The sequence below is a fragment of the Polyodon spathula genome, chromosome 46 (genome assembly GCF_017654505.1).
Source record: "Polyodon spathula isolate WHYD16114869_AA chromosome 46, ASM1765450v1, whole genome shotgun sequence".
Lineage (NCBI taxonomy): Eukaryota > Metazoa > Chordata > Actinopteri > Acipenseriformes > Polyodontidae > Polyodon > Polyodon spathula.
This window is the reverse complement of record NC_054579.1, coordinates 216,667-230,553: the sequence shown is the minus strand read 5'-3', so window position 1 is coordinate 230,553 and position 13,887 is coordinate 216,667. Positions and strand designations below refer to the sequence as shown.

At 52.9% G+C, this 13,887-nt stretch overlaps 2 protein-coding genes across 4 annotated transcripts in view; both read right to left on the bottom strand.

Moving 5' to 3' along the window:
- The window catches only part of zgc:65811 (uncharacterized protein LOC393524 homolog), a 10,336-nt gene extending 9,821 nt beyond the window's left edge, over positions 1-515 (bottom strand). Inside the window, exon 1 of one of the 3 annotated variants that reach the window (XM_041237901.1) lies at positions 86-515. In XM_041237901.1, the coding sequence (XP_041093835.1) occupies positions 86-151 (66 nt within the window). In that variant the 5' untranslated portion in view covers positions 152-515. The remainder of the gene's footprint in view (positions 1-85) is intronic. The other 2 variants (XM_041237900.1, XM_041237902.1) reach the window with 2 other exon arrangements.
- Positions 516-2,041: 1,526 nt separating this feature from the next.
- ddx47 (DEAD (Asp-Glu-Ala-Asp) box polypeptide 47) lies at positions 2,042-13,677 on the bottom strand. The gene is made up of 12 exons (XM_041237868.1): positions 13,529-13,677; positions 12,539-12,632; positions 12,105-12,293; positions 11,817-11,888; positions 11,349-11,467; positions 11,003-11,074; positions 5,049-5,165; positions 4,210-4,356; positions 3,675-3,812; positions 2,803-2,873; positions 2,335-2,464; positions 2,042-2,218 (listed from the first exon to the last, which is right to left on the bottom strand). Exons 1-12 carry the CDS (start codon positions 13,640-13,642, stop codon positions 2,081-2,083), a joined length of 1,401 nt encoding a protein of 466 aa, XP_041093802.1. The 5' UTR covers positions 13,643-13,677; the 3' UTR covers positions 2,042-2,080.
- Positions 13,678-13,887: the final 210 nt, after the last annotated feature.

Sequence of the window (13,887 nt, the reverse complement as noted above, 5' to 3'; positions counted from 1 at the left end):
AGATAGATAGATAGATAGTGTGTGTATAGATAGATAGATAGATAGAGAGATAGATATAGATAGACACGAATATATCAACACTTACCGCGAAGATGATGTTGAAAATCACCAGCAAAACTTTACAGCACTGCCCGCAACCGTCCACCGCCATAGTGAAGAACACCACTAATACTGATAATCAATTAATAACGCGCCGCCAACTTCGCAGAGAACGAGATTTTGTGCGTAAATGTGCAGCAGATCGCTCTGCGAAGAGATGGGTGATGATTACGATTGATTGCTATGATGATGATTGTTAGTAAGGGCTGTTTCAGCGCTGAGGTGCTGTTCTCTCGGTGCAGAGGGACTCAGTGGCTGAGATACAAGGTGCTTTATACAGTCAGCTTAGAGGAAACGAAACCCTTCGCCTCCGAGCCGCGCACACCTGCCCTGGAGCGACGTGCCGGCGTGCGTGATCCACACCGAACCGCTGCGCAAGAACCGGGGGGAGGGAGAGAGGAGAGGAGAGGAGAGAGGGAGGAGAGAGAAGAGAGAGGGAGGGGAGAGGATAGAGGAGAGAGAGGAGAGAGAGAGGGGAGAGAGAGAGAGAGAGAGAGAGAGAGGAGAGAGAGAGAGAGAGAGGAGAGAGAGAGAGAGAGAGAGAGAGAGAGAGAGAGAGAGAGAGGAGAGAGAGAGAGAGAGAGAGAGGGAGAGAGAGAGAGAGGAGAAAGGAGAGAGGAGGGAGAGGAGAGAGAGGAGAGAGAAAGAGAGAGAGAGGAGAGAAGAGAGAGAAGTGAGGGAGAGGAGAGAAAGGAGACAGGAGAGGAGAGAGAGGAGAGAAGAGAGAGGAGACAGGAGAGAAAGAGAGGGAGAGGAGACAGGAGAGAAGGAGAGAGGGGTGAGAAGGAGAGGAGACAGGAGAGAAGAGAGGGAGAGGAGACAGGAGAGAGGAGAGAGGGGAGAGGAGAGAGAGAGAGGAGAGAGAGGGAGAGGAGACAGAGAGGAGAGGAGGAGAGAGGAAAGGAGAGAGAAGAGAGGAGAGGAGAGAAGAGGGGAGGGAGAGAGAGGAGACAGAGAGGAGAGGGAGAGGAGACAGAGGAGAGAGGAGACGGGAGAGAAAGGAGAGAGAGAAGGGGACGGGAGAGGAGAGGAGAGAGGGATAAGAAGGGAGAGGAGGGAGAGAGGAAATGAGAGGAGGGAAGTCTTTCTCTCCTGGTTTCCTTGCTTCTACAATATCTGCTGTCCTGTGTGTAGAGAGATATAATCTCTCTCTCTATACACACACACAGATATAGATATATAGAATAAATATTACAATAATACAAACAGATCCACGCAATTGCAGTCTAGATGAAGGGGTTTATTTTCAGGGGGTTTCAGACAGAAGCCCCCCCCCCCCCCCCCCCCCCTAAACTGTGCAGAATGAAGAGTCATTGCAGCTTCTCTATAAACTGCATGTGAAAAAACTGAGCAGCACAAGGGCTTCAAAAACCTTCCAACCCTTCGGGGCGCACTGTTCCAAAAACCATTTCACACACACACACATAAAAAAACCAAACGTGTTTATTTTTTTAAGTCCTTTGCTGTCATCGCTCCTGTCTGTAAAAACACTGCAATTCTACAGCTGGGGCCAAAAACACTGCAGCACCTCGAATACTTAGGATTGAGACAATAATAATAATAATACTAATAATATATAATAATAATAATAATAAATAATAATAATAATAAAATATATTTAATAATAGTCAAGTCAAAAAAAAAAAAAAAAAACAAGACATTTTTGTGATATTTTAATATAACCATGGAAAATATTAGGAATTTCATACAAACATTTTACAAGAGGACTGGGGGGGGGGGTCGGATCGGGTCATTCGCTCATTCTATACTGAATACTCGCTCTCTCTCTCTCTCTCTCTAGCGCACTTCCCTCTTCCCTCTCCTCCTCTAGTGCCCTCTCTTCCCTCTTCTCCTCTCCTCTCCTCTCTGGATCTTGTCCCTCTTTCCTCTCTCTAGTGCTCTCTTCCTCTCTTCCCTCCTCTCCTTCCCCTCTCCTCTCTCTCTAGGGCTCTCTCTCTCTCCCCTCCTCTCCTCCCTCTCTCTAGTGCACTCTCCCTCTCTTCCCTCCTCTCCTCTGTCCCTGGATCTTGTCCCTGACTCCTCGCGATTGCTCCGAATCCCCTTCCTCTTTCCCCTCGTGTCTCGGTCTCTTTCTCTTCTCTCCCTCCTCCCTCAGCTCCTGAAAACAAAAGACAGACACACAGTTCAGACTTCTGTTTCTGAGCAGTTTTTAAGCGTGAAAGACCCGTTGGTGTTCTGCGTGCTGTGCTCCGCGGCTCTGTGCGTTTCACTCACAATGCGTGCGAAGCGCTGCGCCTCGCTCACTCGCTCCACCAGCAGCATCACTTCCTCCTCCTGTGTGGGGAAGACGGGCAGCTTCCTGTCAATCAGGTGCTCGATTCGCTGGAACAGCTCGACATCGTACCTGAGAGGAGGAGTCACACAAACAGGGAGGAGTCACAATAGAGAGGGGGAGGAGTCACACTAGAGGGGGGTGGGGGGAGTCAAACTAGAGAGGGGAGGAGTCAAACACAAACAGGGAGGAGTCAAACTAGATGGGGAGGAGTCAAACTAGATGGGGAGGAGTCAAATACAAACAGGGAGGAGTCAAATTAGACAGGGGGAGGAGTCATTGATACAGAGACAGAGAGAGAGAGACAGACAGAGAGGAGACACACACACACGCACACACGTGCGCGCGAGAGCGGACGGGGTTTGTGATGACTGCTCATTGATTTGCTGATCGATTATTGGCGCACTCACTGCGAGACGAAGGTGATCGATTTCCCAGATCTCCCGGCTCGGGCCGTGCGACCCACCCTGTGGATATAATCCTGGAAAACAAAACAGACAGCGTCGCCATCACCATGGTTACTGTGAACAAAACACACACCAGCATCACCACGGTTACTGTGAAAGAAGCACACACCAGCATCACCACGGTTACTGTGAACAAAACAGACATCAAAGCATCCAAATATAGATGTAAAAAAAGTAAACTGAAAAACGCATTATATTTTGTAATATTTTTTGTAATACTGTCTCAATATCTCTGTCTCAGTGTCTCTCACTGTCTCAATAGCTCTGTCTCACTGTCAATATCTCTGTCTCAGTGTCTCTCACTGTCTCAATAGCTCTGTGTCTCAGGGTCTCACTGTTTCTATCTCTGTCAGTGTCTCAATATCTCTGTCTCAGTGTCTCTCAGGTCTCTCTCACTGTCTCCATATCTCTGTGTCTCAGTGTCTCAATATCTCTCAGGGTCTCTCACTGTCTCAATATCTCTGTGTCTCAGTGTCTCAATATCTCTGTCTCAGTGTCTCTCACTGTCTCAATAGCTCTGTGTCTCAGAGTCTCACTGTCTCTATCTCTGTCAGTGTCTCAATATCTCTGTCTCAGTGTCTCTCAGGTCTCTCTCACTGTCTCCATATCTCTGTGTCTCAGTGTCTCAATATCTCTCAGGGTCTCTCACTGTCTCAATATCTCTGTGTCTCAGTGTCTCAATATCTCTGTCTCAGTGTCTCTCACTGTCTCAATAGCTCTGTGTCTCAGAGTCTCACTGTCTCTATCTCTGTCAGTGTCTCAATATCTCTGTCTCCGTGTCTCTCAATCTCTCGGTGTCTCAGTGTGTCTCTCACCTTGGAGTGAGTGGGGATGTCGAAGTTGATGACCACGTCCACGTGGGGGATGTCCAGTCCACGGGACGCCACGTCCGTGGCCAGCAGGATGGAGCGGGACTTGGATTTGAACTTGTTCAGTGCGCCCATTCGCTTATTCTGAGAGAAAAACGCAAACCATGAAACGAGAAACACGAACTAGAGCTGCTCTGCTGGACTCAGTTTAGTTTCAATAACGCTGATGAAGGCACTAGAGCCCCAAACTAGAGCTGCTCTGCTGGACTCAGTTTAGTTTCAATAACGCTGATGAAGGCACTAGAGCCCCAAACTAGAGCTGCTCTGCTGGACTCAGTTTAGTTTCAATAACGCTGATGAAGGCACTAGAGCCCCAAACTAGAGCTGCTCTGCTGGACTCAGTTTAGTTTCAATAACGCTGATGAAGGCACTAGAGCCCCAAACTAGAGCTGCTCTGCTGGACTCAGTTTAGTTTCAATAACGCTGATGAAGGCACTGGAGCCCCAAACTAGAGCCGCTCTGCTTGGCTGTTATTGCTCACCTGACTCATCTGTCCATGCAGGGGGATGGCTGTGAAGCCCAAGTTCCTGAGCAACAGCGCCACCCTCTGGGCGTTGTTGCAAGTGCTGCAGAAAATCATGAAGGAGTTCCCAGCCAATTCATTGAGGATATAGACCAGGTAGCAATCCTAAAAAAAAACAAAGAGAAAACACCAAGATAATCAGAGGAGAGAGAGAGCGGAGAGAGAGAGAGAGAGAGAGAGAGAGAGAGAGAGAGAGCAGAGAGAGAGAGAGAGAGAGAGAGAGAGAGAGAGAGAGAGAGATGCAGACAGGAAAGGAGAGGAAAGGAGATGAGAAGGGAGAGAAAGAGGAGAGAAGGGAGAGAGGGAAGGAGAGGGGAGAGGAGAGAAAGGAGAGAGAGGAGAGAGGAGAGAGATGAGAGAGAAGGGAAGGAGAGGGGAGAGGAGAAAGGAGATGAGAGAGAAGGGAGAGAAGAGAGAGAGGAGAGAGGGGAGAGGAAAGAGGAGAGAGAGAGAGAGGAGAGAGAGAGGGAGAGGAGAGAGGAGAGAGAGAGAGGAGAGAGAGAGAGGAGAGAGATGAGGAGAAGGAGAGAGGGAGGAGAGAGGGGAGAGGAGAGAGGAGAGAAAGAGGAGAGGAGATGATAGAAGGGAGAGGGAAGGAGAGGGGAGAGGAGAGAGAGGAGAGAGGAGAGGGGAGAGAAAGAGGAGAAACTGATATAAGTGATAAGGGAGGGTCTTCACAGGAAGTACTGCTGCAGCTTGTCCACAGTGACTCAACCAACCCCAGAGTCAATCCCACAGCTCCCACAGCGTATAGAGGGAGGGAGGGAGCGAGGGAGGGAGCGAGGGCGGGTCCTCACCTTGAATTTGGAGGGGATGAACAGATAGTATTGCTGCAGTTTGTCCACGGTGCTGTACTTGCTGGAAACAGAGCATTTCACTGGGTCTCTGAGAGCCGCCCTCTGAAGCTTCTGAACCTGAAACCAAACAACCAACCCCAGAGTCATTCCCACAGCGTGACTCAACCAACCCCAGAGTCACTCCCACAGCGTGACTCAACCAACCCCAGAGTCATTCCCACAGCGTGACTCAACCAACCCCAGAGTCATTCCCACAGCGTGACTCAACCAACCCCAGAGTCATTCCCACAGCGTGACTCAACCAACCCCAGAGTCACTCCCACAGCGTGACTCAACCAACCCCAGAGTCACTCCCACAGCGTGACTCAACCAACCCCAGAGTCATTCCCACAGCGTGACTCAACCAACCCCAGAGTCACTCCCACAGCGTGACTCAACCAACCCCAGAGTCACTCCCACAGCGTGACTCAACCAACCCCAGAGTCACTCCCACAGCGTGACTCAACCAACCCCAGAGTCATTCCCACAGCGTGACTCAACCAACCCCAGAGTCATTCCCACAGCGTGACTCAACCAACCCCAGAGTCACTCCCACAGCGTGACTCAACCAACCCCAGAGTCATTCCCACAGCGTGACTCAACCAACCCCAGAGTCACTCCCACAGCGTGACTCAACCAACCCCAGAGTCACTCCCACAGCGTGACTCAACCAACCCCAGAGTCATTCCCACAGCGTGACTCAACCAACCCCAGAGTCATTCCCACAGCGTGACTCAACCAACCCCAGAGTCATTCCCACAGCGTGACTCAACCAACCCCAGAGTCATTCCCACAGCGTGACTCAACCAACCCCAGAGTCACTCCCACAGCGTGACTCAACCAACCCCAGAGTCACTCCCACAGCGTGACTCAACCAACCCCAGAGTCACTCCCACAGCGTGACTCAACCAACCCCAGAGTCATTCCCACAGCGTGACTCAACCAACCCCAGAGTCACTCCCACAGCGTGACTCAACCAACCCCAGAGTCATTCCCACAGCGTGACTCAACCAACCCCAGAGTCACTCCCACAGCGTGACTCAACCAACCCCAGAGTCATTCCCACAGCGTGACTCAACCAACCCCAGAGTCATTCCCACAGCGTGACTCAACCAACCCCAGAGTCACTCCCACAGCGTGACTCAACCAACCCCAGAGTCATTCCCACAGCGTGACTCAACCAACCCCAGAGTCATTCCCACAGCGTGACTCAACCAACCCCAGAGTCATTCCCACAGCGTGACTCAACCAACCCCAGAGTCACTCCCACAGCGTGACTCAACCAACCCCAGAGTCATTCCCACAGCGTGACTCAACCAACCCCAGAGTCACTCCCACAGCGTGACTCAACCAACCCCAGAGTCACTCCCACAGCGTGACTCAACCAACCCCAGAGTCACTCCCACAGCGTGACTCAACCAACCCCAGAGTCACTCCCACAGCGTGACTCAACCAACCCCAGAGTCACTCCCACAGCGTGACTCAACCAACCCCAGAGTCACTCCCACAGCGTGACTCAACCAACCCCAGAGTCACTCCCACAGCGTGACTCAACCAACCCCAGAGTCACTCCCACAGCGTGACTCAACCAACCCCAGAGTCATTCCCACAGCGTGACTCAACCAACCCCAGAGTCACTCCCACAGCGTGACTCAACCAACCCCAGAGTCACTCCCACAGCGTGACTCAACCAACCCCAGAGTCATTCCCACAGCGTGACTCAACCAACCCCAGAGTCATTCCCACAGCGTGACTCAACCAACCCCAGAGTCACTCCCACAGCGTGACTCAACCAACCCCAGAGTCACTCCCACAGCGTGACTCAACCAACCCCAGAGTCACTCCCACAGCGTGACTCAACCAACCCCAGAGTCACTCCCACAGCGTGACTCAACCAACCCCAGAGTCATTCCCACAGCGTGACTCAACCAACCCCAGAGTCATTCCCACAGCGTGACTCAACCAACCCCAGAGTCACTCCCACAGCGTGACTCAACCAACCCCAGAGTCACTCCCACAGCGTGACTCAACCAACCCCAGAGTCACTCCCACAGCGTGACTCAACCAACCCCAGAGTCACTCCCACAGCGTGACTCAACCAACCCCAGAGTCACTCCCACAGCGTGACTCAACCAACCCCAGAGTCACTCCCACAGCGTGACTCAACCAACCCCAGAGTCACTCCCACAGCGTGACTCAACCAACCCCAGAGTCACTCCCACAGCGTGACTCAACCAACCCCAGAGTCATTCCCACAGCGTGACTCAACCAACCCCAGAGTCACTCCCACAGCGTGACTCAACCAACCCCAGAGTCACTCCCACAGCGTGACTCAACCAACCCCAGAGTCACTCCCACAGCGTGACTCAACCAACCCCAGAGTCACTCCCACAGCGTGACTCAACCAACCCCAGAGTCATTCCCACAGCGTGACTCAACCAACCCCAGAGTCATTCCCACAGCGTGACTCAACCAACCCCAGAGTCACTCCCACAGCGTGACTCAACCAACCCCAGAGTCACTCCCACAGCGTGACTCAACCAACCCCAGAGTCACTCCCACAGCGTGACTCAACCAACCCCAGAGTCACTCCCACAGCGTGACTCAACCAACCCCAGAGTCACTCCCACAGCGTGACTCAACCAACCCCAGAGTCATTCCCACAGCGTGACTCAACCAACCCCAGAGTCATTCCCACAGCGTGACTCAACCAACCCCAGAGTCATTCCCACAGCGTGACTCAACCAACCCCAGAGTCATTCCCACAGCGTGACTCAACCAACCCCAGAGTCATTCCCACAGCGTGACTCAACCAACCCCAGAGTCATTCCCACAGCGTGACTCAACCAACCCCAGAGTCATTCCCACAGCGTGACTCAACCAACCCCAGAGTCATTCCCACAGCGTGACTCAACCAACCCCAGAGTCACTCCCACAGCGTGACTCAACCAACCCCAGAGTCACTCCCACAGCGTGACTCAACCAACCCCAGAGTCATTCCCACAGCGTGACTCAACCAACCCCAGAGTCATTCCCACAGCGTGACTCAACCAACCCCAGAGTCATTCCCACAGCGTGACTCAACCAACCCCAGAGTCACTCCCACAGCGTGACTCAACCAACCCCAGAGTCACTCCCACAGCGTGACTCAACCAACCCCAGAGTCACTCCCAAGCGTGACTCAACCAACCCCAGAGTCATTCCCACAGCGTGACTCAACCAACCCCAGAGTCACTCCCACAGCGTGACTCAACCAACCCCAGAGTCACTCCCACAGCGTGACTCAACCAACCCCAGAGTCATTCCCACAGCGTGACTCAACCAACCCCAGAGTCATTCCCACAGCGTGACTCAACCAACCCCAGAGTCACTCCCACAGCGTGACTCAACCAACCCCAGAGTCACTCCCACAGCGTGACTCAACCAACCCCAGAGTCACTCCCACAGCGTGACTCAACCAACCCCAAAGTCACTCCCACAGCGTGACTCAACCAACCCCAGAGTCACTCCCACAGCGTGACTCAACCAACCCCAGAGTCACTCCCACAGCGTGACTCAACCAACCCCAGAGTCACTCCCACAGCGTGACTCAACCAACCCCAGAGTCACTCCCACAGCGTGACTCAACCAACCCCAGAGTCACTCCCACAGCGTGACTCAACCAACCCCAGAGTCACTCCCACAGCGTGACTCAACCAACCCCAGAGTCACTCCCACAGCGTGACTCAACCAACCCCAGAGTCACTCCCACAGCGTGACTCAACCAACCCCAGAGTCACTCCCACAGCGTGACTCAACCAACCCCAGAGTCATTCCCACAGCGTGACTCAACCAACCCCAGAGTCATTCCCACAGCGTGACTCAACCAACCCCAGAGTCATTCCCACAGCGTGACTCAACCAACCCCAGAGTCACTCCCACAGCGTGACTCAACCAACCCCAGAGTCATTCCCACAGCGTGACTCAACCAACCCCAGAGTCATTCCCACAGCGTGACTCAACCAACCCCAGAGTCACTCCCACAGCGTGACTCAACCAACCCCAGAGTCATTCCCACAGCGTGACTCAACCAACCCCAGAGTCACTCCCACAGCGTGACTCAACCAACCCCAGAGTCATTCCCACAGCGTGACTCAACCAACCCCAGAGTCATTCCCACAGCGTGACTCAACCAACCCCAGAGTCATTCCCACAGCGTGACTCAACCAACCCCAGAGTCATTCCCACAGCGTGACTCAACCAACCCCAGAGTCATTCCCACAGCGTGACTCAACCAACCCCAGAGTCATTCCCACAGCGTGACTCAACCAACCCCAGAGTCATTCCCACAGCGTGACTCAACCAACCCCAGAGTCATTCCCACAGCGTGACTCAACCAACCCCAGAGTCACTCCCACAGCGTGACTCAACCAACCCCAGAGTCACTCCCACAGCGTGACTCAACCAACCCCAGAGTCACTCCCACAGCGTGACTCAACCAACCCCAGAGTCATTCCCACAGCGTGACTCAACCAACCCCAGAGTCACTCCCACAGCGTGACTCAACCAACCCCAGAGTCACTCCCACAGCGTGACTCAACCAACCCCAGAGTCACTCCCACAGCGTGACTCAACCAACCCCAGAGTCACTCCCACAGCGTGACTCAACCAACCCCAGAGTCATTCCCACAGCGTGACTCAACCAACCCCAGAGTCATTCCCACAGCGTGACTCAACCAACCCCAGAGTCACTCCCACAGCGTGACTCAACCAACCCCAGAGTCACTCCCACAGCGTGACTCAACCAACCCCAGAGTCATTCCCACAGCGTGACTCAACCAACCCCAGAGTCATTCCCACAGCGTGACTCAACCAACCCCAGAGTCATTCCCACAGCGTGACTCAACCAACCCCAGAGTCACTCCCACAGCGTGACTCAACCAACCCCAGAGTCATTCCCACAGCGTGACTCAACCAACCCCAGAGTCATTCCCACAGCGTGACTCAACCAACCCCAGAGTCACTCCCACAGCGTGACTCAACCAACCCCAGAGTCACTCCCACAGCGTGACTCAACCAACCCCAGAGTCACTCCCACAGCGTGACTCAACCAACCCCAGAGTCACTCCCACAGCGTGACTCAACCAACCCCAGAGTCATTCCCACAGCGTGACTCAACCAACCCCAGAGTCACTCCCACAGCGTGACTCAACCAACCCCAGAGTCACTCCCACAGCGTGACTCAACCAACCCCAGAGTCATTCCCACAGCGTGACTCAACCAACCCCAGAGTCACTCCCACAGCGTGACTCAACCAACCCCAGAGTCACTCCCACAGCGTGACTCAACCAACCCCAGAGTCACTCCCACAGCGTGACTCAACCAACCCCAGAGTCACTCCCACAGCGTGACTCAACCAACCCCAGAGTCATTCCCACAGCGTGACTCAACCAACCCCAGAGTCATTCCCACAGCGTGACTCAACCAACCCCAGAGTCATTCCCACAGCGTGACTCAACCAACCCCAGAGTCACTCCCACAGCGTGACTCAACCAACCCCAGAGTCATTCCCACAGCGTGACTCAACCAACCCCAGAGTCATTCCCACAGCGTGACTCAACCAACCCCAGAGTCATTCCCACAGCGTGACTCAACCAACCCCAGAGTCATTCCCACAGCGTGACTCAACCAACCCCAGAGTCATTCCCACAGCGTGACTCAACCAACCCCAGAGTCATTCCCACAGCGTGACTCAACCAACCCCAGAGTCACTCCCACAGCGTGACTCAACCAACCCCAGAGTCACTCCCACAGCGTGACTCAACCAACCCCAGAGTCATTCCCACAGCGTGACTCAACCAACCCCAGAGTCATTCTCACAGCGTGAATCATTCGCTCCCTGCCTTGCTCCCTCCCTCCCTCCCTCCCTCGCTCACCTTCTTAGTCATTGTGGCTGAGAAAAGAAAAGTCTTTCTGTCTCTGGGGATAACTTTGAGAAGCTTATCAACCTGCGAGAGAGAGAGAGAGAGAGAGAGAGAGAGAGAGAGAGAGAGAGAGACATTATTAAATATTTATTCTGTTCTGAGAGAGAGAGAGAGAGTAGAGAGAGGAGACACAGGGAGACACACAGAGCTCTCTCTCCTCTCTCTCTCACCCAGCCACACCTCTCCTCTACTCTCGCGTCTCTCAGCTCTCTCACTAAATAATTTGAAACACACAGAGACACACACACACACCTCTCTCTCTCTCCTCTCTCTCTCACCCTCACCCTCTCCCTCTCACCTCCGTCTCGAAGTCCATGTTGAGGATGCGGTCGGCCTCGTCCATGATGAGAAAGCGCAGCGAGCGCAGAGTGAAGCCCTTCGTATTCTCCAAGTGATCCAGCAGCCGACCGGGGGTCGCTACCCAGAGGAGACCAGGAGAGGAGGGGGTCAGAGAGAGAGAGAGAGGAGACGAGGGGGTCAGAGAGAGAGAGAGAGAGAGAGAGGAGAGGAGAGAGGGAGAGGAGGGTCAGTCGAGAGAGAGAGGCTCTCCTCTCTCCAGAGAGAGAGAGAGAGAGAGTCCCCTATCGAGTCAGTAAGAGAGAGGGGGTCAGAGAGAGAGAGGAGAGGAGGGGGTCAGAGAGAGAGAGAGGAGACAAGGGGATCAGAGAGGAGATCAGAGAAGAGAGGAAGCAGGGAGGAGAGGAGACGAGGGGATCAGAGAAGAAAGGAAGCAGGGAGGACAGGAGACAGAGAGACTGACACTCACCTATGATGATGTGTGGTTTCTTTGCCAGCGCCAGTGATTGAGACATCATGTCAATCCCTCCGACAATCACAGCTACAGAGAGAGAGAGAGGAGAGAGACACAGAATTAACTAGACAGACACAGAGTCACACACTGAGAGACCCAGTAAGAGGCAGTGATATTCAGATAGATATTAACTGATAGACAGACAACGTCTCTCTCTCTCTCACACACACACAGACAGAAAGCGTCACACACAGACAGACAGACAGACAGACTGTGTCACACACACACACACACCCCCCTCACCGGTTGAGGCCCCCACGGAGGCCCCCAGGGCGTCGAACTGCTCCGAGATCTGGAAGGCGAGTTCTCGGGTCGGGGTGAGGACCAGAGCGAAGAGGCGCTGAGGAGAGAGGAGCAGAGCCTGCAGCACAGGGAGGGCAAACGCTGCTGTCTTTCCAGAGCCTGTCTCTGCCAGCCCGATCACATCCCTCCCTGAGAGAGAGAGAGAGAGAGAGAGAGAGAGAGAGGAGTGAGGAGCAGAGACAGGCTCTGCCAGCCCCATCACACCCCTCCCTGAGAGAGAGAGAGACTGAGGAGAGAGGAGTGAGGAGCAGAGCCTGTCTCTGCCAGCCCCATCACACCCCATCTGTGTTAGTTTACTGCATTCTGAACAGAGTTTAGTGTCATTGAAGCTGCAGACAGACAGACAGACAGACAGGCAGACTCTCTCTCAGTACCTTGCAATGCCAGCGGGATGGCTTCCACCTGTATTTTTGTCGGAATTTTCCAGCCCAGTTGCTCGCAAGCCTCACACAAAACATCCGTCACTCCCTGCAAGAAAAAAAAAAACGCGTCTTTATCTCACAGAAACCCACTGGAGACGCGTGGAGCCCCACTTCACAATCCCACCTATACTGACACTGAATCAGGGGCTGGGAATCAGACTCCTATTGCATAGCAGCGTGATCCAGGCCAGGTTTCACTGCTACCAGCTTGATCAGCCCCCAGTGTGTCTAGCTAACAAGCTCAGGTGTGTCTTATTATTAAACTCCTAGTGAAAGCAGGACTGGATCACATCATTATTAAACTCCTAGTGAAAGCAGGACTGGATCACACTGCTGTGCAGCGGGAGTCTGATTATTAAACTCCTAGTGAAAGCAGGACTGGATCACACCGCTGTGCAGCGGGAGTCTGATTATTAAACTCCTAGTGAAAGCAGGACTGGATCACACCGCTGTGCAGCGGGAGTCTGATTATTAAACTCCTAGTGAAAGCAGGACTGGATCACACTGCTGTGCAGCGGGAGTCTGATTATTAAACTCCTAGTGAAAGCAGGACTGGATCACACTGCTGTGCAGCGGGAGTCTGATTATTAAACTCCTAGTGAAAGCAGGACTGGATCACACTGCTGTGCAGCGGGAGTCTGATTATTAAACTCCTAGTGAAAGCAGGACTGGATCACACTGCTGTGCAGCGGGAGTCTGATTATTAAACTCCTAGTGAAAGCAGGACTGGATCACACTGCTGTGCAGCGGGAGTCTGATTATTAAACTCCTAGTGAAAGCAGGACTGGATATATACATATACATATTAAAATCGACCCAGTAAATATTGCTTTATAGCGACGTTTCACACTCACGCCATTCCTCTACCCTTCTCTCTCTTTCTTTCCTTCTTTCTTTCTTTCTTTACCAGTTCCTTCTTTCCTTCTTTCTTTCTTTCTTTACCAGTTCCTTGAATGTTTTGGGCGGTTCGCTTTCCTCCTCTCCTCCTCCTCCTGCTTCTTCTCCTCCTTCTTCTTCTTTTTCTTCTTCTTTCTCTACTATCCCCTCGTCCGCCATCTCCACTTTCCAGCGTGGTCTGGGGAGCCCCGCTGAGGACGCTGGGAAATAGAGTTCATTCCCCGGGGCTGGGGAACAGGTGCACCACGGGATATGTAGTTCTTCTTTCAATTAACCCTTTCTGTCATGTTCAGAATTTACATCTGTTTGTGTTTTGGGTCGTATCGACCCGATGCAATTTCAAACTAATAAAAAAAAAAAAGCCTTAAATTGATGAAGTGTTTTTATGTGCAAAGGTTTGACTC

Excerpts from the sequence above, each read along its gene's own strand:
- ddx47 (XM_041237868.1), bottom strand. The coding sequence starts at position 13,642 with ATGGCGGACGAGGGGATAGTAGAGAAAGAAGAAGAAAAAGAAGAAGAA. Across the intron at positions 12,633-13,528 it reads CCAAAACATTCAAGGAACTG|GGAGTGACGGATGTTTTGTG; the intron begins GTAAAGAAAGAA and ends TTTTTCTTGCAG. Across the intron at positions 4,357-5,048 it reads TCATCCCCTCCAAATTCAAG|GATTGCTACCTGGTCTATAT; the intron begins GTGAGGACCCGC and ends GTTTTTTTTTAG.